At 44.3% G+C, this 21,007-nt stretch overlaps 3 protein-coding genes across 8 annotated transcripts in view; 2 read left to right on the top strand and 1 right to left on the bottom strand.

Moving 5' to 3' along the window:
- Positions 1-467: 467 nt before the first annotated feature.
- LOC129845837 (L-seryl-tRNA(Sec) kinase-like) lies at positions 468-8,154 on the top strand. 2 transcript variants are annotated; one of them, XM_055913760.1, is made up of 6 exons: positions 468-1,040; positions 1,326-1,608; positions 3,086-3,287; positions 4,561-4,636; positions 5,890-5,983; positions 6,656-8,154. In XM_055913760.1, the coding sequence occupies exons 1-6, from the start codon at positions 798-800 to the stop codon at positions 6,886-6,888; spliced, it is 1,131 nt and encodes a 376-aa protein (XP_055769735.1). In that variant the 5' UTR covers positions 468-797; the 3' UTR covers positions 6,889-8,154. The 2 variants fall into 2 exon arrangements, with proteins under 2 accessions (XP_055769735.1, XP_055769736.1); XM_055913761.1 differs by having other exon boundaries at positions 471-1,028.
- Positions 8,155-12,591: 4,437 nt separating this feature from the next.
- On the bottom strand, positions 12,592-19,113 carry LOC129845835 (zinc finger protein Pegasus-like). Of its 5 annotated transcripts, none has more exons than XR_008758122.1 (4): positions 17,133-19,111; positions 15,909-16,091; positions 12,863-15,720; positions 12,592-12,829 (listed from the first exon to the last, which is right to left on the bottom strand). XR_008758122.1 is itself a non-coding variant. In XM_055913758.1 (3 exons), exons 1-3 carry the CDS (start codon positions 17,260-17,262, stop codon positions 14,714-14,716), a joined length of 1,317 nt encoding a protein of 438 aa, XP_055769733.1. In that variant the 5' UTR covers positions 17,263-19,113; the 3' UTR covers positions 12,592-14,713. The 5 variants fall into 5 exon arrangements, 2 of the variants coding, with proteins under 2 accessions (XP_055769733.1, XP_055769732.1); XR_008758121.1 differs by having other exon boundaries at positions 12,592-13,027; positions 13,061-15,720; XR_008758120.1 differs by having other exon boundaries at positions 12,592-13,489; positions 13,523-15,720.
- Positions 19,114-19,115: 2 nt separating this feature from the next.
- LOC129845836 (short/branched chain specific acyl-CoA dehydrogenase, mitochondrial-like) overlaps positions 19,116-21,007 on the top strand; it is a 39,752-nt gene continuing 37,860 nt past the window's right edge. Inside the window, exons 1-2 of the mRNA XM_055913759.1 lie at positions 19,116-19,223; positions 20,836-20,995. Of these exons, the coding sequence (XP_055769734.1) occupies positions 19,191-19,223; positions 20,836-20,995 (193 nt within the window). The 5' untranslated portion in view covers positions 19,116-19,190. The remainder of the gene's footprint in view (positions 19,224-20,835; positions 20,996-21,007) is intronic.

Genomic DNA, 21,007 nt, shown 5'->3' with positions numbered 1-21,007 from the left:
AGTTAGATAGTACTGCACTGTTGGAGCTAGGAACACAAGCATTTAGTTGGATATTACTGCACTGTTGGAGCTAGGAACACAAGCATTTAGTTAGATATTACTGATGGAGCTAGGAACACAAGCATTTAGTTAGATACTACTGCACTGTTGGAGCTAGAAACACAAGCATTTAGTTAGATATTACTGTACTGTTGGAGCTGGGAACACAAGCATTTAGTTAGATACTACTGCACTGTTGGAGCTGGGAACACAAGCATTTAGTTAGATACTACTGCACTGTTGGAGCTAGAAACACAATCATTTCGCTACACCCGCAATAACATCTGCTAAATATGTGTATGTGACTAATAATATCGGCTAAATATGTGTATGTGACCAATAACATTTGATTTGATTTTTAAAAAACTTTGTCGGGAGTGGCTTTGAGACGCGTGCACATGCGCAGTTCGACACGAGAGGACCCCTTAGACCCGATGACGTGTTTATACGCATGAGTTTATCTAGCCAACATCGCCATGACATCGCCTACAAGTATGAACGGGGATTTCTGTTGGAGAATCCGTTTTAGCCTGTCTTTGATACTATTACTGTCTTTTGTATTACTCTGAACATGCCATTGGTTTGGTAGTACCTCCAGCACCAGAGGTGGCAGCACTGGGCCATAAACTAGTATATTTACCGAAACAAAAACACCATCGAAGTACCGGATTAAGACGTGGATTTGTTATGGTCAGGAAGAGGACATTCCTCAACAAATAATAGTTGAATAATGTTGCAAAGGTGACATCGTTCCGTCGATGGATCTAAATGAAGATAGTGTTAATTTGCGATGTGCACCCGGAATATGCTTGTGCGTTCTCTGCGGTTTACCTGCAGCGGGAAAGTCGACGCTCGCACAGGCGGTCAACTCTCACACCGTACAACGAGGATGGAGGTCCACTGTCATTTCTTACGACGACCTGATTCCCGGTGACGCTTTCGATGTGAAAGAAGTCGAGGATGAGGAGGATATGCCGCGATCGCAGACGGTACTTTTACAAGTCTGAGTCCTGTTTATATCAATGTAGACTACTGAGAACTGTCAATGCTCAACTACTCACCTGGGATGTTTTGTGCCGAAATTCAATCAAATCTGCCTTATTGCATTACACTGCCTGTAAAGCTACCGCAATTAGACAACATTTTACCAGAGGATTCAAAAGGGAGTTAATTTCCATATAAATGCGCCATAGGTTTGATTGATATGATATACTGTTTAAAATAGCCAACAGATTTTTTGTCTGAATGTATTCCTCATGTCACTGTGTCGTCCCCATGTCTTTCAGCAAACTAAATGGAAGTTGCACAGACAAGCCGTGCTACAGTGTGTTGAACGGTTCCTACAGAGTCCTACAGAGCTGGGACAGCTACCACCAAGCATCGACCCGATCAACAGTGATGCCTGGAGTCGTCTCCTTCACGCCGCCCAGGTCTGCGGGACATCGGTGGGCTCTTCTCGAGTTTACCCGTCACCTTTAGATCGACCGGCTCCGCCACTCGTCATTCTGCTGGACGACAACTTCTACTATCCAAGCATGAGATATGAGGTGTATCAACTGGCCAGGAAACGTATGTTAAATCTGAAACCCCCGTCGTAGAGAGTTATTGCACCGTCTGAAACCCCGTCGTAGAGAGTTATTGCACCGTCTGAAACCCCGTCGTAGAGAGTTATTGCACCGTCTGAAACCCCGTCGTAGAGAGTTATAGCACCGTCTGAAACCCCGTCGTAGAGAGTTATTGCACCGTCTGAAACCCCGTCGTAGAGAGTTATTGCACCGTCTGAAACCCCGTCGTGGAGAGTTATTGCACCGTCTGAAACCCCGTCGTGGAGAGTTATTGCACCGTCTGAAACCCCGTCGTAGAGAGTTATTGCACCGTCTGAAACCCCGTCGTAGAGAGTTATTGCACCGTCTGAAACCCCGTCGTAGAGAGTTATTGCACCGTCTGAAACCCCGTCGTGGAGAGTTATTGCACCGTCTGAAACCCCGTCGTAGAGAGTTATGGCACCGTCTGAAACCCCGTCGTAGAGAGTTATCGCACCGTCTGAAACCCCGTCGTAGAGAGTTATTGCACCGTCTGAAACCCCGTCGTGGAGAGTTATCGCACCGTCTGAAACCCCGTCGTAGAGAGTTATCGCACCGTCTGAAACCCCGTCGTAGAGAGTTATTGCACCGTCTGAAACCCCGTCGTAGAGAGTTATTGCACCGTCTGAAACCCCGTCATAGAGAGTTATTGCACCGTCTGAAACCCCGTCGTGGAGAGTTATCGCACCGTCTGAAACCCCGTCGTAGAGAGTTATCGCACCGTCTGAAACCCCGTCGTAGAGAGTTATTGCACCGTCTGAAACACTGTGAAACGTCTTGATAATATTTTATTTAAAGCTGGTGTACAAAACTGAAAGTACAATATGCAAAAATAAGCATGGGAAGCATAGAAATTGCACATCTAGAACAAATCTACCGCTTTCTAAGAGTCACTTTCAATAAAAATGACAGATCTGTAAGTCACATTTCTATGTGCATTTGGTCTGGTCGCCCAAAAAAACGTACATTTTGGAGCTTTAAAACGTGTACCAAAACAAAACCAATGATTTCAAAGCTAAACAACCCATACACCTCTTTGCCCAAGGACTACTTTTAAATATGTCCACAGAAAACAAACACACATTTACAGGAACAACTGTGCAGATAAAGTTTGTTAACAGAATAAAACTGAGGGAGATTTGACCATAATTCTGTTACCAAACTTTTGCATCTACACAGTTTTTCCAGTAAATGTTTTTTATTTATTTATTTATTATGTAAATTGTTCAAACAAGTAGTCATTGTCCATATAATTGTATGTATGGTTTGTTAAACCTTGAAATCAATGTTTTTTTTGTTTAGCATAAGTCTTAGTGTTAAATCAGAGTCTCAGCGTAATTCCGTTACCCTTGGAATTGCCCCGTATCTCCTCCTAACCAGTTAACTTTATGTGGTCATTTTAATGAGTTAGTAAATGATATTGTTTGGCCCTAGATTGACCATTTGTCTCTATGAAAAAACAGACTCTGTGGGATTCTGTCAGGTGTACGTCCACTGTCCCGTGGAGTCGTGTGTCAGGAGAAACCAGCTGAGGCCCCGGCCCTTACCCAGTGACGTCATAGTAGAGATGGCCAGGCGCATGGAGCCTCCAGACCCTCAGAGAAACACATGGGAGCAGAACAGTGTCACTCTGGACAGCGAACACCACTTCACCGTAGAATACATGTGAGTCCAGGGAACACCACTTCACCGTAGAATACATGTGAGTCCAGGGAACACCACTTCACCGTAGAATACATGTGAGTCCAGGTAAGACCACGTCACTATAGAATACATGTGAGTTAGTCCAGGGAACACCACGTCACCGTAGAATACATGTGAGTCCAGGGAAGACCACGTCACTATAGAATAGATGTGAGTTAGTCCAGGGAAGACCACGTCACCGTAGAATACATGTGAGTCCAGGGAACACCACTTCACCGTAGAATACATGTGAGTCCAGGGAAGACCACGTCACCATAGAATACATGTGAGTCCAGGGAAGACCACTTCACCGTAGAATACATGTGAGTCCAGGGAAGAGTCCCCATAGAATACATGTGAGTTAGTCCAGGGAAGACCACGTCACCGTAGAATACATGTGAGTCCAGGGAAGACCACGTCACCATAGAATACATGTGAGTCCAGGGAAGACCACGTCACCATAGAATACATGTGAGTCCAGGGAAGAGTCCCCATAGAATACATGTGAGTTAGTCCAGGGAAGACCACGTCACCATAGAATACATGTGAGTCCAGGGAAGACCACGTCACCATAGAATACATGTGAGTCCAGGGAAGAGTCCCCATAGAATACATGTGAGTCCAGGGAACACCACTTCACCATAGAATACATGTGAGTCCAGGGAAGAGTCCCCATAGAATACATGTGAGTCCAGGGAACACCACTTCACCATAGAATACATGTGAGTCCAGGGAAGAGTCCCCATAGAATACATGTGAGTCCAGGGAAGACCACGTCACCATAGAATACATGTGAGTCCAGGGAAGAGTCCCCATAGAATACATGTGAGTCCAGGGAACACCACTTCACCATAGAATACATGTGAGTCCAGGGAAGAGTCCCCATAGAATACATGTGAGTCCAGGGAAGACCACGTCACCATAGAATACATGTGAGTCCAGGGAAGAGCCCTTACACAAGCAATCAGACAGGAAATGTGATGTTAACGTAATCAAGTGTTACTAAATCAAATCAAATCAAATGTATTTATAAAGCCCTTCTTACATCAGCTGATGTCACAAAGTGCTGTACAGAAACCCAGCCTAAAACCCCCCAAAACAGCAAGCTATGTAGAAGCACAGGGGCTAGGAAAAACTCCCTAGAAAGGCCAGAACCTAGGAAGAAACCTAGAGAGGAACCAGGCTATGAGGGGTGGCCAGTCCTCTTCTGGCTCTGCCGATGTATATTAAGATTGTGTTTCACCGTCTCCTTCAGCCAAAGGTTGGTGAAGGTGATCTCTACTGCGTTGGAGAACCCGTTGAGTCCAGTCCAGGACAACGCTGAGCAAAAGGTATGTTCTGTTAGTTCATGGAACCCACTGCCACTTCCAAAGGACATCTCTGTGAAACCCTGCTATATTCTAGTAGGAGGCAGAGCAGCTTACAGTATGGCGATGAGCATGTTGACCATGTTAACGTGACCTCTGCTGTGTTCTGTAGGAGGCTGATCCTCAGAGCTGTGGTGTATTCTATATTCTGTAGGAGGCTGACCCTCAGAGCTGTGGTGTATTCTATATTCTGTAGGAGGCTGACCCTCAGCTGTGGTGTATTCTATATTCTATAGGAGGCTGACCGTCAGAGCTGTGGTGTATTCTATATTCTGTAGGAGGCTGACCCTCAGAGCTGTGGTGTATTCTATATTCTATAGGAGGCTGACCGTCAGAGCTGTGGTGTATTCTATATTCTGTAGGAGGCTGACCCTCAGAGCTGTGGTGTATTCTATATTCTGTAGGAAGCTGACCGTCAGAGCTGTGGTGTATTCTATATTCTGTAGGAGGCTGACCCTCAGAGCTGTGGTGTATTCTGTAGGAGGCTGACCGTCAGAGCTGTGGTGTATTCTGTAGGAGGCTGACCCTCAGAGCTGTGGTGTATTCTATATTCTGTAGGAGGCTGATCGTCAGAGCTGTGGTGTATTCTATATTCTGTAGGAGGCTGACCCTCAGAGCTGTGGTGTATTCTATATTCTGTAGGAAGCTGACCGTCAGAGCTGTGGTGTATTCTATATTCTGTAGGAGGCTGACCCTCATGTGGTGTATTCTATATTCTGTAGGAGGCTGACCGTCAGAGCTGTGGTGTATTCTATATTCTGTAGGAGGCTGACCCTCAGAGCTGTGGTGTATTCTGTAGGAGGCTGACCCTCAGAGCTGTGGTGTATTCTATATTCTGTAGGAGGCTGACCCTCAGCTGTGGTGTATCCTATATTCTGTAGGAGGCTGATCCTCAGAGCTGTGGTGTATTCTATATTCTGTAGGAGGCTGACCCTCAGAGCTGTGGTGTATCCTATATTCTGTAGGAGGCTGACCCTCAGAGCTGTGGTGTATTCTATATTCTGTAGGAAGCTGACCGTCAGAGCTGTGGTGTATTCTATATTCTGTAGGAGGCTGACCGTCAGAGCTGTGGTGTATTCTATATTCTGTAGGAGGCTGATCGTCAGAGCTGTGGTGTATTCTATATTCTGTAGGAGGCTGATCGTCAGAGCTGTGGTGTATTCTATATTCTGTAGGAGGCTGACCCTCAGAGCTGTGGTGTATTCTATATTCTGTAGGAGGCTGACCGTCAGAGCTGTGTGTCCAGTGTGGTCCACCAGGCTGACCAGGCCTGCAGACGCCTGGTCTCACAGGCCATGCAGGGGGCCAGAGGTCAGTATTCATTCTTACTGTGATCCTTAAAGCCCACACACACACACACTGATAGCGTTTGCCGGCTGAGAGTACTTAGCGACTCTGAACGGAACGCCAGACGTCATTTGCAAGCGGAAAATGTTGTCAGCCACACGTCCACCGGCAGTCGGTCCCTAAAACCCGCCGTGCCGAACGAACAGCGAACAAAGTGCAGATGAACAGCAAATGAACATTTTAGGTGTTTACACTCCCTTAAAAGTAGACTCAGTGAGATGACGTTGCCCGCACGAAATAAACACAATATCCGGTCCATTTCCACAACAACTAAGAGGTGTTGAAGCACGAGACGACTAAACTTCTCTGTTTTTGGAATCCGTACCAGCCACGTCGTAGCAGCGTGAAGCTCACTCGTAAACACATGTCAGATACTCTTGACTGTGTGTGAGAGAGCATGGGAGTAAAGTCTTGCATCGCGCTCATCTCAAAATCTTGTTGCGACGTCATCTGGCTGAGTCTACCTTTTTGAACATAACCAGGAGTTAATAGTGGCATGGCATGTTTCACAGAGAGAATGAACGATTTTGTGTTTATATTGTTGGTTTCTAAGTCGAACGTTTCTTGACTCACTACCTCCCCTAACTTCTTTATATCCTCACCGGTATATCACAACTCTTCATCCTCTATGTTCAGAGCATCAACTTCCCCCAGAGAGGATGAGGTCTCTGGCAGCCCACTTCAATCAATCCAAAACCAGATTTCTTCAAGACCTGCGGAAACAAGTTCTCCACAGCCTTCCCTTGACCCGGGTAGAGAGCGTCGACGTGGAGCGGCTTGTGAACAGAGCCGTGGACGTATTCAACAAAGAGAAACAGGAAATCCTCGAACGATACCTTCCTCTTCGTGACACAGAAAATGAGGGATAGATGATAGCCATGATGTAACTTTCATTGATTCTATGTAAATAGTCATAAATATTGACATTAGTAATGAATTTTCTATATTTTTCTGACAAAATGTCCAACCTGTTAGGTGCATATATTTAACAAGGTGGAACCTAACAGGGTGGAAATGTGGAGGCTAACTTAGCCGTAGCACTGTGAGTGATGTTAGGTGTATATACAGGGTGGAACCTAACAGGGTGGAAATGTGGAGGCTAACTTAGCCGTAGCACTGTGAGTGATGTTAGGCGTATATACTTAACAAGCTGGAATCTAACAGGGTGGAAATGTGGAGGCTAACTTAGCCGTAGCACTGTGAGTGATGTTAGGCGTATATACTTAACAAGGTGGAACCTAACAGGGTGGAAATGTGGAGGCTAACTTAGCCGTAGCACTGTGAGTGATGTTAGGCGTATATACTTAACAAGGTGGAACCTAACAGGGTGGAAATGTGGAGGCTAACTTAGCCGTAGCACTGTGAGTGATGTTAGGCGTATATACTTAACAAGGTGGAACCTAACAGGGTGGAAATGTGGAGGCTAACTTAGCCGTAGCACTGTGACTGATCAAGATCCAGCTAGCATAATGGTGAACACTTGAAGATCATTTTTGTACTGTTCTGTCAAACATCATTTGAAATTATCATATGTTCATCGAATTTAGCCTAACAGCGTGGACATTTTAAGAGCGAGACCCTACTAACTAACATCATGAAACATTCAAATGTAGATCAAACAGAGTGTTGATACTTACTCTAGTTTTGCACTGTTATTGACACACTTCCTGATTGTGATGTCATTATGGGAAGGAGCGGTTTGACACACTTCCTGATTGTGATGTCATTATGGGACGGAGCGGTTTGACACTTCCTGATTGTGATGTCATTATGGGAAGGAGCGGTTTGACACTTTCTGATTGTGATGTCATTATGGGAAGGGGTGTTTTATTTTTATTTAAAGGAGTATTGAGCCAAACTAACAGGGTGGAAAGTAAAATCAGGAGACACACAAAACATCTTAAATATAGTAACAACAAATACAATAACCATGAGAGAAAAAAATATATTGATGACAGAGATTTTAAGTAGGACTATAAAATAATGAATAAGTATTTTGAATATTTGATTATTTAATGGATTATATTTCTCATAGAAGTTGATGAATAGCACCTGGGGACTTGGGAAGAAAAACTCCTACATCCACAGATTTTTTGTTGTTGAAAAAATGCAAATAAAATTCCCATTGAGATCGATATCTTTGTGTTTTTATGGTAAAGGACACCTACCGTTCTTATTTAAAGCCCTTTGGAATAAACATTTTACAGTGAATAAAAGGTGTTATTTCCTGGGGACAGAAAAGGCACTGCATAACAGGAATGAATGACCCGGTCACTGCAGCCTAAAGTAAATTGAAATTAATTTGCCACAATTATATAATTACTCCTGTCTACACCGAAATAAATAACATCATTCAGAAATACTTGTCTTTGCCACAGAGGATCATTCACTTCTTTTGAAGCTGTGGTTTCAGATAACAGGTCTATTATGCCTAGTTGGGAATCCCTCAGTTTGGGCAGTGCTCGTTAGTGAGATGTGTCTGTCTGTCTGTCAGGGAACAGCAGTGTTATTGAGAAGTGTCTGTCTGTCTGTCAGTGAAAAGCAACGCATCTTAAACAGTAGTCACCAGTCCAGTTGATCTCCAAGGCATTCATAGACGATCACCAAACATTTATGTAAAAAAAAAAATGATTCAGCCGCCCTGGCGTCGGGAAGGTAAAGTGTTCCCATTTTTAACCATTTCACGTGTCTGAAGTCAGATCTCCACCTACCCTGCAGGCCCAGAGAGCAAATCAAATGCACCTATAGGCCTATCAGATAGCTCAGATCACTGTCACCACAGTTTCCTCGAGACAGACCGTAAAAAAATAAATACAAATAGATCATTTACAAATTGAACGCTGGCATGTTATTTTAGAATACAGGGAGTTCCTGTTTTGCAGAGATTAAAAGTTTACACTTCATCATATCAACAGCCTTTAACAAAGCCTCTAGTGATGAAGGATCCACTAATAACACTAGAGATGAGTTATTACCTCTAGTGATGAAGGATCCACTAATAACACTAGAGATGAGTTATTACCTCTAGTGATGAAGGATCCACTAATAACACTAGAGATGAGTTATTACCTCTAGTGATGAAGGATCCACTAATAACACTATAACACCTCTATACCCCTCTCTACGTCACCTCTATACCCCTCTCTACGTCACCTCTATACCTCTCTCTACGTCACCTCTATACACCTCTCTACGTCACCTCTATACCCCTCTCTACGTGACCTCTATACCCCTCTCTACGTCACCTCTATACTTCTCTCTACGTCACCTCTATACCCCTCTCTACGTCACCTCTATACACCTCTCTACGTCACCTCTATACACCTCTCTACGTCACCTCTATACCCCTCTCTACGTCACCTCTATACACCTCTCTACGTCACCTCTATACCCTCTCTACGTCACCTCTATACACCTCTCTACGTAGGAAACACATCACACAACTATGACCTCTATACCCCTCTCTACGTCCTCTATACCCCTCTCTACGTCACCTCTATACCTCTCTACGTCACCTCTATACCCCTCTACACACCTCTCTACGTCACCTCTATACACCTCTCTACGTCACCTCTATACACCTCTCTACGTCACCTCAATACCCCTCTCTACGTCACCTCTATACACCTCTCTACGTCACCTCTATACCCCTCTCTACGTCACCTCTATACCCCTCTCTACGTCACCTCTATACCCCTCTCTACATCACCTCTATACCCCTCTCTACGTCACCTCTATACACCTCTCTACGTCACCTCTATACCCCTCTCTACGTCATCTCTATACCCCTCTCTACGTCACCTCTATACCCCTCTCTACGTAGGAAACACATCACACAACTATGACCTCTATACCCCTCTCTACGTAGGAAACACATCACACAACTATCACCTCTATACCCATCTCTACGTCATCTCTATACCCCTATCTACGTCACCTCTATACCCCTCTCTATGTCACCTCTATACCTCTCTCTACGTCACCTCTATACACCTCTCTACGTCACCTCTATACCCCTCTCTATGTCACCTCTATACCCCTCTCTACGTCACCTCTATACACCTCTGTACGTCATCTCTATACCCCTCTGAAATCAGAAAGTCTGTTGTTCTAACTTCTTAATAACCAAACAATAAAAAGTCCTGTATTTACAACAGGCCGATATGATATAAATAATTAACTCAGTCTTCTTAGTAATGGTAATAATTTAATATATTACAGTTACTGTAACAAATTACAATAACATAAAAAGGCCTTTTTCAGGGTGTTAACATTTGACAAAAATTATACACTGAACAAGAATATAAAGGCAATATGTAAAGTGTTTGTCCCGTGTTTCATGAGCTGAAATAAAGACCCCCCCCCCCCCAAAGAAATCATTAAAAAACAAAATATCCCAGAAATGTTCCAGATGCACAAAAAATGTATTTCTCTCAAATGGGCTCCCTGCCTGTGCCATTAAACCCCTACAACTCATCCAGAACGCCGCAGCCCGTCTGGTGTTCAACCTTCCCAAGTTCTCTCACGTCACCCCGCTCCTCCGCTCTCTCCACTGGCTTCCAGTTGAAGCTCGCATCCGCTACAAGACCATGGTGCTTGCCTACGGAGCTGTGAGGGGAACGGCACCTCAGTACCTTCAGGCTCTGATCAGGCCCTACACCCAAACAAGGGCACTGCGTTCATCCACCTCTGGCCTGCTCGCCTCCCTACCACTGAGGAAGTACAGTTCCCGCTCAGCCCAGTCAAAACTGTTCGCTGCTCTGGCACCCCAATGGTGGAACAAACTCCCTCACGACGCCAGGACAGCGGAGTCAATCACCACCTTCCGGAGACACCTGAAACCCCACCTCTTCAAGGAATACCTAGGATAGGATAAAGCAATCCTTCTGCCCCCCCCCCCCCCCCCCCTTAAAAGATTTAGATGCACTATTGTAAAGTGGCTGTTCCACTGGATGTCATAAGGTGAATGCACCAATTTGTAAGTCGCTCTGGATAAGAGCGTCTGCTAAATGACTTAAATGTAAATGTAAATGTAAAAATGTTGTGCTCAAATTTGTTTACATCCCTGTTAGTGAGCTTTTCCCCTTTGCCAAGATAATCCATCCACCTGACAGATTTGGCATTAGAGAATATGGCAGTACGTCCAACCGGTCCCACAACCCCAGACCACGTGTAACCACGCCAGGCCAGGACCTCCACATCCGGCTTCTTCACCTGTGGAATCGTCTGAGACCAGCCACCTGGACTGCTGATGAAGCTGTGGGTTTGTACAACCATAGAAGTTTTTGCACAGACTGTCAGAAACCGTCTCAGGGAAGCTCATCTGCGTGCTCGTCGTCCTCACCAGGGTCTTGACCTGACTGCAGTTCTGCATCGTAATCGACTCCAGTGGGCAAATGCTCACCTTCGATGGCTACTGGCACGCTGGAGAAGTGTGCTCTTCACGGATGAATCCCGGGTTTCAACTGTACCAGGCAGATGGCAGACAGTGTGTTTGGCGTCGTGTGGGTGAGCGGTTTGCTGATGTCAATGTCGTGAACAGAGTGCCCCATGGTGGCGGTGTTATGGTATGGGGCAGGCAGAAGTTACGGACAATGAACACAGTTTCATTGTATCTATGTCAATTTGAATACACAGAGATACCGTGACGAGATCCTGAGGTCCATTGTCGTGCCATTCATCCGCCTCCTCACCTCATGTTTCAGCATGATAATGCACGGCCCCATGTCACAAGGATCTGTACATATTTCCTGGAAGCTGAAAATGTCCCAGTTCTTCCATGGCCTGCATACTCACCAGACATGACACCCATTAAGCATGTTTGGGATGCTCTGGATCGACATGTACGACAGCGTGGTTCCAGTTCCCGCCAAATATCCAGTAACTTCACACAGCCATTGAAGAGGAGTGGGACAACATTCCACAGGCCACAATCAACAGCCTGGTCAACTCTATGCGAAGGAGATGTGTCGCGCTGCATCAGGCAAATGGTGGTTACAACAGATACTGACTGGTTTTCTGATCCACACCCCTGTTTGTTAAGGTATCTGTATTCCCAGTCATGTGAAATCCATAGATTAGGGCCTAATGAATTTATTTAAATTGACTGATTTCCTTATATGAACTGTAACTCTTTAAATCTTTTAAAATGTGGCATTTTAAATTTATATTTTTGTTCAGTGTAAATCAGAATCTATATATTTCTACCCTGTGCTATTTCATATGATAACATTACTTTCTCCATAGTCCAAGATAGATAATTGATTGGGAGACAATCCTACACATCCTAGATCACTGCATAGAAAACATTACTCCAAGACAGGGGACCAATCAGACACTGCTACATCAATCTGGATGTCTATGTGTCCAGAAAACATACAGGAAATCCTTTTTCACATACAATATGAAAAACAAACTCCAGGCTGTCACTTGATCTGTGCAAATCGTTTCAATACTCAGGAAGGGGGTAGTGTTACGTTACTGTCTGTATGGACCACAATCATTTCCAACACTGCTACGACTGTTATGTGATCCTTTGAAATACTTTTTTAAAAAAAGGTTCAGAAGAATACTTTTGGCCTTTTGATCGAGTACGATTTATCCAAGTCCGAATGATTTGTCTCGAACACAAATTGCATTTAAGCTACAGATCATTGTTAATTCAGGAGGTATTAGCTAAAGAGCACCAGTTATTATAGATCAGTAAGGCTGGCTGAAGGTAAGAAGGGACGTGATTGGCAGCAACAGAACAGAACACGTGGAACACATGGAATCAACCGGAATGTGGAACAGAGAACACATGGAATCAATCTGAATGTGGAACAGAGAACACGTGGAATCAACCGGAATGTGGAACAGAGAACACATGGAATCAATCTGAATGTGGAACAGAGAACACGTGGAATCAATCTGAATGTGGAACAGAGAACACATGGAATCAATCTGAATGTGGAAGAGAGAACACGTGGAATCAATCTGAATGTGGAACAGAGAACACATGGAATCAATCTGAATGTGGAACAGAGAACACGTGGAATCAACCGGAATGTGGAACAGAGAACACATGGAATCAATCTGAATGTGGAACAGAGAACACGTGGAATCAATCTGAATGTGGAACAGAGAACACGTGGAATCAACCGGAATGTGGAACAGAGAACACGTGGAATCAACCGGAATGTGGAACAGAGAACACGTGGAATCAACCGGAATGTGGAACAGAGAACACGTGGAATCAATCTGAATGTGGAACAGAGAACACGTGGAATCAATCTGAATGTGGAACAGAGAACACGTGGAATCAACCGGAATGTGGAACAGAGAACACGTGGAATCAATCTGAATGTGGAACAGAGAACACGTGGAATCAATCGGAATGTGGAACAGAGAACACGTGGAATCAACCGGAATGTGGAACAGAGAACACATGGAATCAATCGGAATGTGTAACAGAGAACACGTGGAATCAATCTGAATGAGGAACAGAGAACACATGGAATCAACCGGAATGTGGAACAGAGAACACATGGAATCAATCTGAATGTGGAACAGAGAACACGTGGAATCAACCGGAATGTGGAACAGAGAACACATGGAATCAATCTGAATGTGGAACAGAGAACACGTGGAATCAATCGGAATGTGGAACAGAGCAGAGTAAGATATAGAGTGAAATAATGTCTAAGCCGAAGCATCAATATGCACAGATCTCATTCACTTCAAGCCGTTGATATAATGTGAAGTTTTACACTCACAATAAAGTGAGACACTACTATACACCATGTATAATAAAGCATGTCTGTTTGTCGATGTGGAGCGACCTATTTGGACCAATGGACATGTTCTTGCCTTACCTCCTCACGTCATTTGCTCACATTGTATATAGACTTTTTTCTACTGTATTATTGACTGTACGTTTTGTTTATTCCATGTGTAACTCTGTGTTGTTGTTTGTGTCGCACTGCTTTGCTTTATCTTGGCCAGGTCCCAGTTGTAAATGAGAACTTGTTCTCAACTTGCCTACCTAGTTAAATAAAGGTGAAATAAATACATAAGAAATAAGGCAAGGTCAAACCTGTTTAAACTTTAGCCACAGCAACCAGATACCTTGCTAATCGCTATGTAAACTATACGTTTTGTCACTCGCATGTCATATCACCAATATTTATGTAACTACTTCGGAGTCGGCTCTCGTGTGGCGCAGCGGTCTAAGGCACTGCATCTCGTTGCAAGAGGCGTCACAACAGTCCCTGGTTCGAATCCAGGCTGTATCACATCCGGCCGTGATTGGGAGTCGGCACACAATTGGCCCAGCGTCGTCAAGGTGTGGACGGGGGCAGGCCGTGATTGTAAATAAGAATTTGTTCTTAACTGATTTGCCTAGTTAAATAACATTTGACATTTATTTTTTAAATGATAAGAAGTGACTTCCTTTAAATTCTCAGACGGCACCGAGGAGGACACGTGATAAATGTCTCCAACCTCCAGATTACTTTCCCATTTATAGAAGCATCAATTCCTCATTTCAAAGTAACACTCACTCTCTAAGTTATATCATTAATTAAAAAAACGATACAATAAAATATAGATCAGAATCGCTCTGATCCCTGATTATCATAAACACGGAATAAAGTTAATGTGCTCTGTGAGACGCCAAACATCGTTCAAATTCATCTCGGTCGCTGCGGAAGTCAGTCACTGCGTGTGTTGCCCGCGAGCGAAGTGGCAGGCAAAGTCATACTTGTTCCTGCACTTACAGCCGCAGATATTACACCGGAAGGGGTTCTCGTAGCCGTGGCAACCCATGTGAATGGTATACATGATGTTGTCAGAGAAGTAGGTGTCGCAGTGCTGGCAGCTGTGTAGCATCTGTGGGTCTGGGTCCGGTGTGCTACCGGGCAGGGCAGGGGTACTGGGCTGGCTGTTACTAATGCTAGCTGAGCTGGTGCGTGTGTGTGCACTGTGCTCACTGCTAGGTTCTGGGTTCACTGGGCTGGGGCTGTAGTTCCTGCTGTGGCCTGCAGGGGGTTGGAGGTCCTCGGGGCTGGTTGGGGAGGAGGATTGGTGGTGGTGGTGGTGGTAGTGGTGGTGGTGGGCACCACTTTGACTGGCGGACAAAGATACTGACACTGCAATCGGTCCTCCAGAGGCCTGCTGGATGAGGAACGGCTTGACGTCGTTACAGGACAGTCTGTCAGGAGACACGGGGGTCTGGTCCACTGGGGGGAGGTTGGACAACTGGCCTGCCAGCGTAGACAGCTGGTTCAGTGGATTGTTGTCCACCACCATGTCACTGTTGACATCCCTGCTGGCACCTCCTCTAGTCCCATGGTCCTTCACATCGCTCTCGTACACCTCATGGTTCAGGTAGTCTGGTTTCCCCACCACCATGGAGGGAGGGCTGAGGTTGATGAGGAGGTGTCTGCTGTAGCCTCCCAGGCCCAGGGAGCTGCCACTCTTCTTCTGTAGGACGTTAAGCATCTTCTTGTTGGAGAGGAAGGCGGGTAGCTCCGCCCCCTTCATGGGTAAAAGCTTGTGGCGGCGCCGGCGGTGGTGGGACAGGTTGCTGCGGTCGCTGCAACGGAAGGAGCAGAGGTCACACTTGTAGGGCTTCTCTCCCGTGTGGGAGCGCATGTGGGCCTCAAGGTGGCGCTCGTAGGCAGAGGCGAAGGGGCACAGCTGGCAGCGGTGGGGCTTCTCTCCTGTTAGTCAACAAAGAGGTTTAGGTTTATTTCAACATCTTGGCACAAATCCAACATCCATTAAAATGTCATGTCACACATAAATACAAGTAAAAAAAATAAGATCTTATTAACTACATAGACAGTGCAAGGGGCGGACTGGCCATCTGGCATGTTGGGCAAATGCCAGATGGGCTGGTCCATTTTACCTGTGTGAATCCTGATGTGCTCTATCAGGCGAGCGGTGCCTTTACTGGCGTAGCTGCAGTAGCTACACTTGAGCTTGCCGTCGAAGGTCCTCTGGAAGCCGTCCACCAGCAGCCCAGAGTTGTCGTCCAGAGAGACTTCCACTGATCCATTCTGATGATCACTCTCTGGGATAGCTGCTGCTACTGGGAGAGGAGACGACAAGGCATAGAATTAAATAGATACTTTACAGTCAATTTTTTTTCCACCGGGAAATGGATACCTCTAAACAATACCCGACCTCACAGACACACAAAAAGCCGAATCACATCTAGAACTTATCTGGAAGCAGGATTTGTAAAATCACATTTTACATCGATCTATTTCCCGGTGAAAAAAATGTTATTCTGGCAGACAATCTAGTCAGAAACCATTTGTGGGGCCTGTTTTTGTCTGGTGCTTGAAAGATACGAGAGGATGACTTGAGATGCATTAGGGTCATCTTTGTTCAGTCAATATCTCCACAATATGGATCTAAACAGAAGAACCACTCATTGCTCCTCCAGAGGACCCCTTTTGGATGACGGCCAATCGCCACAAAATAAAAATAAAAACAAAAACATTACAAAAAAATCGTTCAAACAGACTTATTAGGTTATTCCCCGTAGCGCTGGGCACTGTTCCACTGGTTTAACCTGATGAGGACAGAGGGCCCTGTTCCACTGGTTTAACCTGATGAGGACAGAGGGCCCTGTTCCACTGGTTTAACCTGATGAGGACAGAGGGCCCTGTTCCACTGGTTTAACCTGATGAGGACAGAGGGCCCTGTTCCACTGGTTTAACCTGATGAGGACAGAGGGCCCTGTTTCACCGGTTTAACCTGATGAGGACAGAGGGCCCTGTTCCACTGGTTTAACCTGATGAGGACAGAGGGCCCTGTTCCACCGGTTTAACCTGATGAGGACAGAGGGCCCTGTTCCACCGGTTTAACCTGATGAGGACAGAGGGCCCTGTTCCACCGGTTTAACCTGATGAGGACAGAGGGCCCTGTTCCACTGGTTTAACCTGATGAGGACAGAGGGCCCTGTTCCACTGGCCTAACTTCCCAAAGACAAATTAGGGATATGGCTTATTTTGGGGCGATTTAAAAATATACACATCAAGTTAGTCAATGACTCTGATTGTTTTATATAATAGTAGATAGATATTATATATACATATATAGATAGTGTTCATAACATTCTCACCAGCTTGGAGGTGGTCGGGCTCCATTTCCCCGCCGACAGAGCCTGAGATCATGTTGACATGGTGTGTTTGCTGTGTCAGGTACTCTTGAAAGTCCTTTATGAAATCCAGAGGTTTTAGATCATCATCCATTTGGCAAGATGGGGTGTATTGTGATGACTTCTGATCACCCCCCCCCCCAAACCTGTAAGATAAGGCAATAATAATAATTGATGGTTAAACATAATGAATCACATTTATTTTTATTTCACCTTTTATTTAACCAGGTAGGCCAGTTGAAAACAAGTTCTCATTTACAACTGCGACCTGGCCAAGATAAAGCAGTGCGACACAAACAACAACACAGAGTTACACATGGAATAAACAAACGTACAGTCAATAATACAATAGAAAAAGTCTATATACAATGTGTGCAAATGAGGTAGGATAAGAGAGGTAAGGCAATAAATAGGCCATGGTGGCGAAGTAATTACAATATAGCAATTAAACACTGGAATGGTAGATGTACAGAAGATGAATGTGCAAGTAGAGATACTGGGGTGCAAAGGAGCAAGATAAATAAATACAGTATGGGGATGAGGTAGTTGGATGGGCTGTTTACAGATGGGCTATGTACAGGTGCAGTGATCTGTGAGCTGCTCTGACAGCTGGTGCTTAAAACTAGTGAGGGAGATATGAGTCTCCAGCTTCAGAGATTTTTTGCAGTTCGTTCCATGATAATCATATTGTTACAATACCATTGCATGTATGCCATAACCTATAGCCCGATATTGGACTAAATGAGCCTAATGTTACTCCTTAGTCCAAAGAATTTACATGTTCTGTTTAAGGGCGAATTGTCTCTGGAAGCCAAAACAGCCAAATACTCCCATCTAAACGTGAATCGATTGCGGTCCGGTTCTAAAGGTGAATCGATTGCGGTCCAGTTCTAAAGGTGAATCGATTGCGGTCCGGTTCTAAAGGTGAATCGATTGCGGTACGGTTCTTGAAACATAAATCGCTCTACTTTGATATCACAACCAAATAATTTTACAAATGCAAAATACACATTTAATGTAGTGAACACTGTTTTAACCGTTGCAGCTGACAGTATTTTTCAGTGAAAACAGTTTGTGGAATCTGTCTTCCGTTTACACACAGGTTTAGATGCAGTAACGTGTAAATATGGGCGTGTGGGAATCTAACCCAATAAAGGCGTGTCAGTTTAACAACTTATTTATTTTTTCGCCCGATATGAAAGATACGGTTTTTATGCTTCCAAAACCGTACAGCAAGCTATGCCGTTAATGTTCACGCCGACCGTCGCGGCTCTTATTAATAATAAAACTCCCCCTACAGAAAACGCCTTCATCCAATGACTCTTTAAATGTAATGGAACTGAGAGTCATGATCAAAGCCATAACCATGAACCATTATGTGGACAGTCAGTCACGACGATAATAAGTATGTTGTTACCAAGAAACATCTCATAACAGTGACAACATGACATGTAGCAGTTGATACACAGCCCATCACTTCACTACTACCGGCGTGGCTCGCTAACGTTAGCTTGTATAACGTTAGTAATGTACGCTTGCCATTTTACTTACCAGCTGGTCGTCAATCACAGCACCGTTAAAATATATGCGATAACTTACGCGTTCCCATCCGTTCTTATGTTAATTCTAAGACCGATGTCAAGATGGACATTTCAAAACACTATCTAGACAATCAAAATGTGTGATGACAAGTTAATGTTAGCTGGTTGTGCTAAAAACAAAAGAGAGGGAGCTATGTGTTATAGTAGCTATGCAACAGTAAAATGACTCCCATTTCAGAAGCACACAGCTAGCTGTCAGTGAAAGCTACTAGTTGGAAATACAACAGCAACAGCAGAAAAAGAGAAGGTGTTTGCCTAGAGGAACATGTTTATTTGATTAAAGATGCCCTGTGTATATAAAATTGAAGACATGAGTAACAGCTGATACGTTTTGCCAAGTGAAGACGAGAAACTGTCCATGGTCGCTGTTTTACCCGGTCAATAGAAAAGTGAACACACTCAGATGTAAACAAGAGAAAACATGGCTTCGCCCTTGATCAGGTGCTTCTCAAAGGTGAGACGAATGTAATGCAAAAGCGGTTTCTTCGTTCACATTGTTGTTTTATGATATGTTGTCTTTGTGTAGTCATACTTATTTAGAAATACGAACTTAGCCAGTGTTTTTTGTAACTTTATATTACCCCATTGCATAACCTGCTATCACATAACGCGTTGGCTAGCTAGCTGCATGCTAATACAAATGACATAGCTAGTTAGTTACTGCCTCCGTCAGTTACACCGCAAGTTACTCTTGAAGAAATGTCCTGCCTGTCACTGCTGTTATCTTGCCGTATAACGTTATAGCCACCACTCTCTCATATTCACTCATGCTGGAGTATGGATATATTTGTGTTGCCTGACGACTCAAACTTAATTGTTCCACTGCTCTGTTGTCGCTAGCTACGTACACTATTTGCCCATTTTAGAAGCGCTCAGAAAGTGACTTTTGTTTTTTACCAGAGTGACAAAACATTCAAGAGCTAAAGGTGCTCAAAGTTGACCTATTTTGCATTCCCCACCATACCATGAGACATCCGTGTCTTCATTACTGGAAACAAATCAACGGTTGAGTATCATAAAAGCTTACAAACAGGGTTGTCAAACTATTGATAATTTCTTTCTTTTTTTGATATAGTTTTTTAAATAAAAAAATGCCATTTTGTTAACCGTTTAACGTCAATTATCTAAAACCGCATAAACTACAATGTTTTTTCTCTCCAAATTCCCATATATTGTAGCCCTACTTGTGCCCACCATCGGTTGAGACACAACATGCTCTTGAATACAGGGTGGGTGTCATTTCAATCATATAAATTATAGAATATACCTATCCCTTCAGACCACTGCAATTTAGCTGGTACACCATTGAAAATGTAATTGAAATATTTTCTTCTAATTACTACCACAAATATGGCTGCTGGTCCACCCACCGTTGAATGGCCACTTAAATGGTGACGTCTATTCTAGTATTTCTATGTTGTCAATAGGTTTCCTATGGAGGGTTGACAGTATCATTTAAAACAACAGATGATCCCATTGAAGTCAATGTTCTCTGATGTCTGGACCTCCAACTATATTGGCATCTGTTGTAGGCCTACTTGTGGTTGGTTGAGACAACATTATCTTATGAAATCAAACTCAACTGTTTATTTTTTTCCAGTGATGAAGACATGGATGTCTCATGGTATGGTGGGGTATGCAAAATAGGTCACATTTCGCTTGGATGTTTTGGCATTCATGTCCAAAAAGTCCCTTTCTGAGCACTTCTACGATGGGCAAATATGTATGGAAGGTTTCGTTCAATTCAAAAGGGGTGCAGTTAAAAAAGTGATTGAATTCAAATGGCCCCAACTAGGAGTTTGGGTAGCCAGGCCAATCTTTTAAAAACCTTTATTTAACTAGGCAAGTCAGTTAAGAACAAATTCTTATTTACAATGACGGCAAGAACGACAGGTTTTTACCTTGTCAGCTCGGGGATTCGATCTTGCAACCTTTCGGTTACAAGTCCAACGCTCTAACCACTAGGCTAGCTGCTGCCCCGGATTGAGTAGAGTGGCAACATTTTGTGTAAACACTCAAGTTGTATCATGTCATCCATCAGCGAAAATGTAACTGTGTAATTTCAGGTTGGTAGGCAGGTGTCCCGACCATGGAGTGTGTGCCAGCATGGTCTGCGGAACAGATCCACCCAACCAGACGTGTCTGCAGAGCAGGCTGCTGCTCTGGGGGTCTCCTACCCTCCACTACAGACATACTCTGAGGAGGAGGGGATGATGAGGGATGCTGGTGAGTTGCAGC

This window comes from Salvelinus fontinalis, unplaced genomic scaffold, assembly GCF_029448725.1.
Source record: "Salvelinus fontinalis isolate EN_2023a unplaced genomic scaffold, ASM2944872v1 scaffold_0379, whole genome shotgun sequence".
NCBI classification, from domain to species: Eukaryota; Metazoa; Chordata; class Actinopteri; order Salmoniformes; family Salmonidae; genus Salvelinus; species Salvelinus fontinalis.
Note: the sequence above shows the minus strand (reverse complement) of the source record. Positions and strands in the feature narration are given on the sequence as shown.

Excerpts from the sequence above, each read along its gene's own strand:
- LOC129845837 (XM_055913760.1), top strand. The coding sequence starts at position 798 with ATGGATCTAAATGAAGATAGTGTTAATTTGCGATGTGCACCCGGAATA. Across the intron at positions 4,637-5,889 it reads AGGACAACGCTGAGCAAAAG|GAGGCTGACCGTCAGAGCTG; the intron begins GTATGTTCTGTT and ends TATATTCTGTAG. Across the intron at positions 5,984-6,655 it reads GGCCATGCAGGGGGCCAGAG|AGCATCAACTTCCCCCAGAG; the intron begins GTCAGTATTCAT and ends CTCTATGTTCAG.
- LOC129845835 (XM_055913757.1), bottom strand. The coding sequence starts at position 17,262 with ATGGATGATGATCTAAAACCTCTGGATTTCATAAAGGACTTTCAAGAG. Across the intron at positions 16,092-17,132 it reads GCCCGACCACCTCCAAGCTG|TAGCAGCAGCTATCCCAGAG; the intron begins GTGAGAATGTTA and ends CTCCTCTCCCAG. Across the intron at positions 15,721-15,908 it reads GCACATCAGGATTCACACAG|GAGAGAAGCCCCACCGCTGC; the intron begins GTAAAATGGACC and ends GTTGACTAACAG.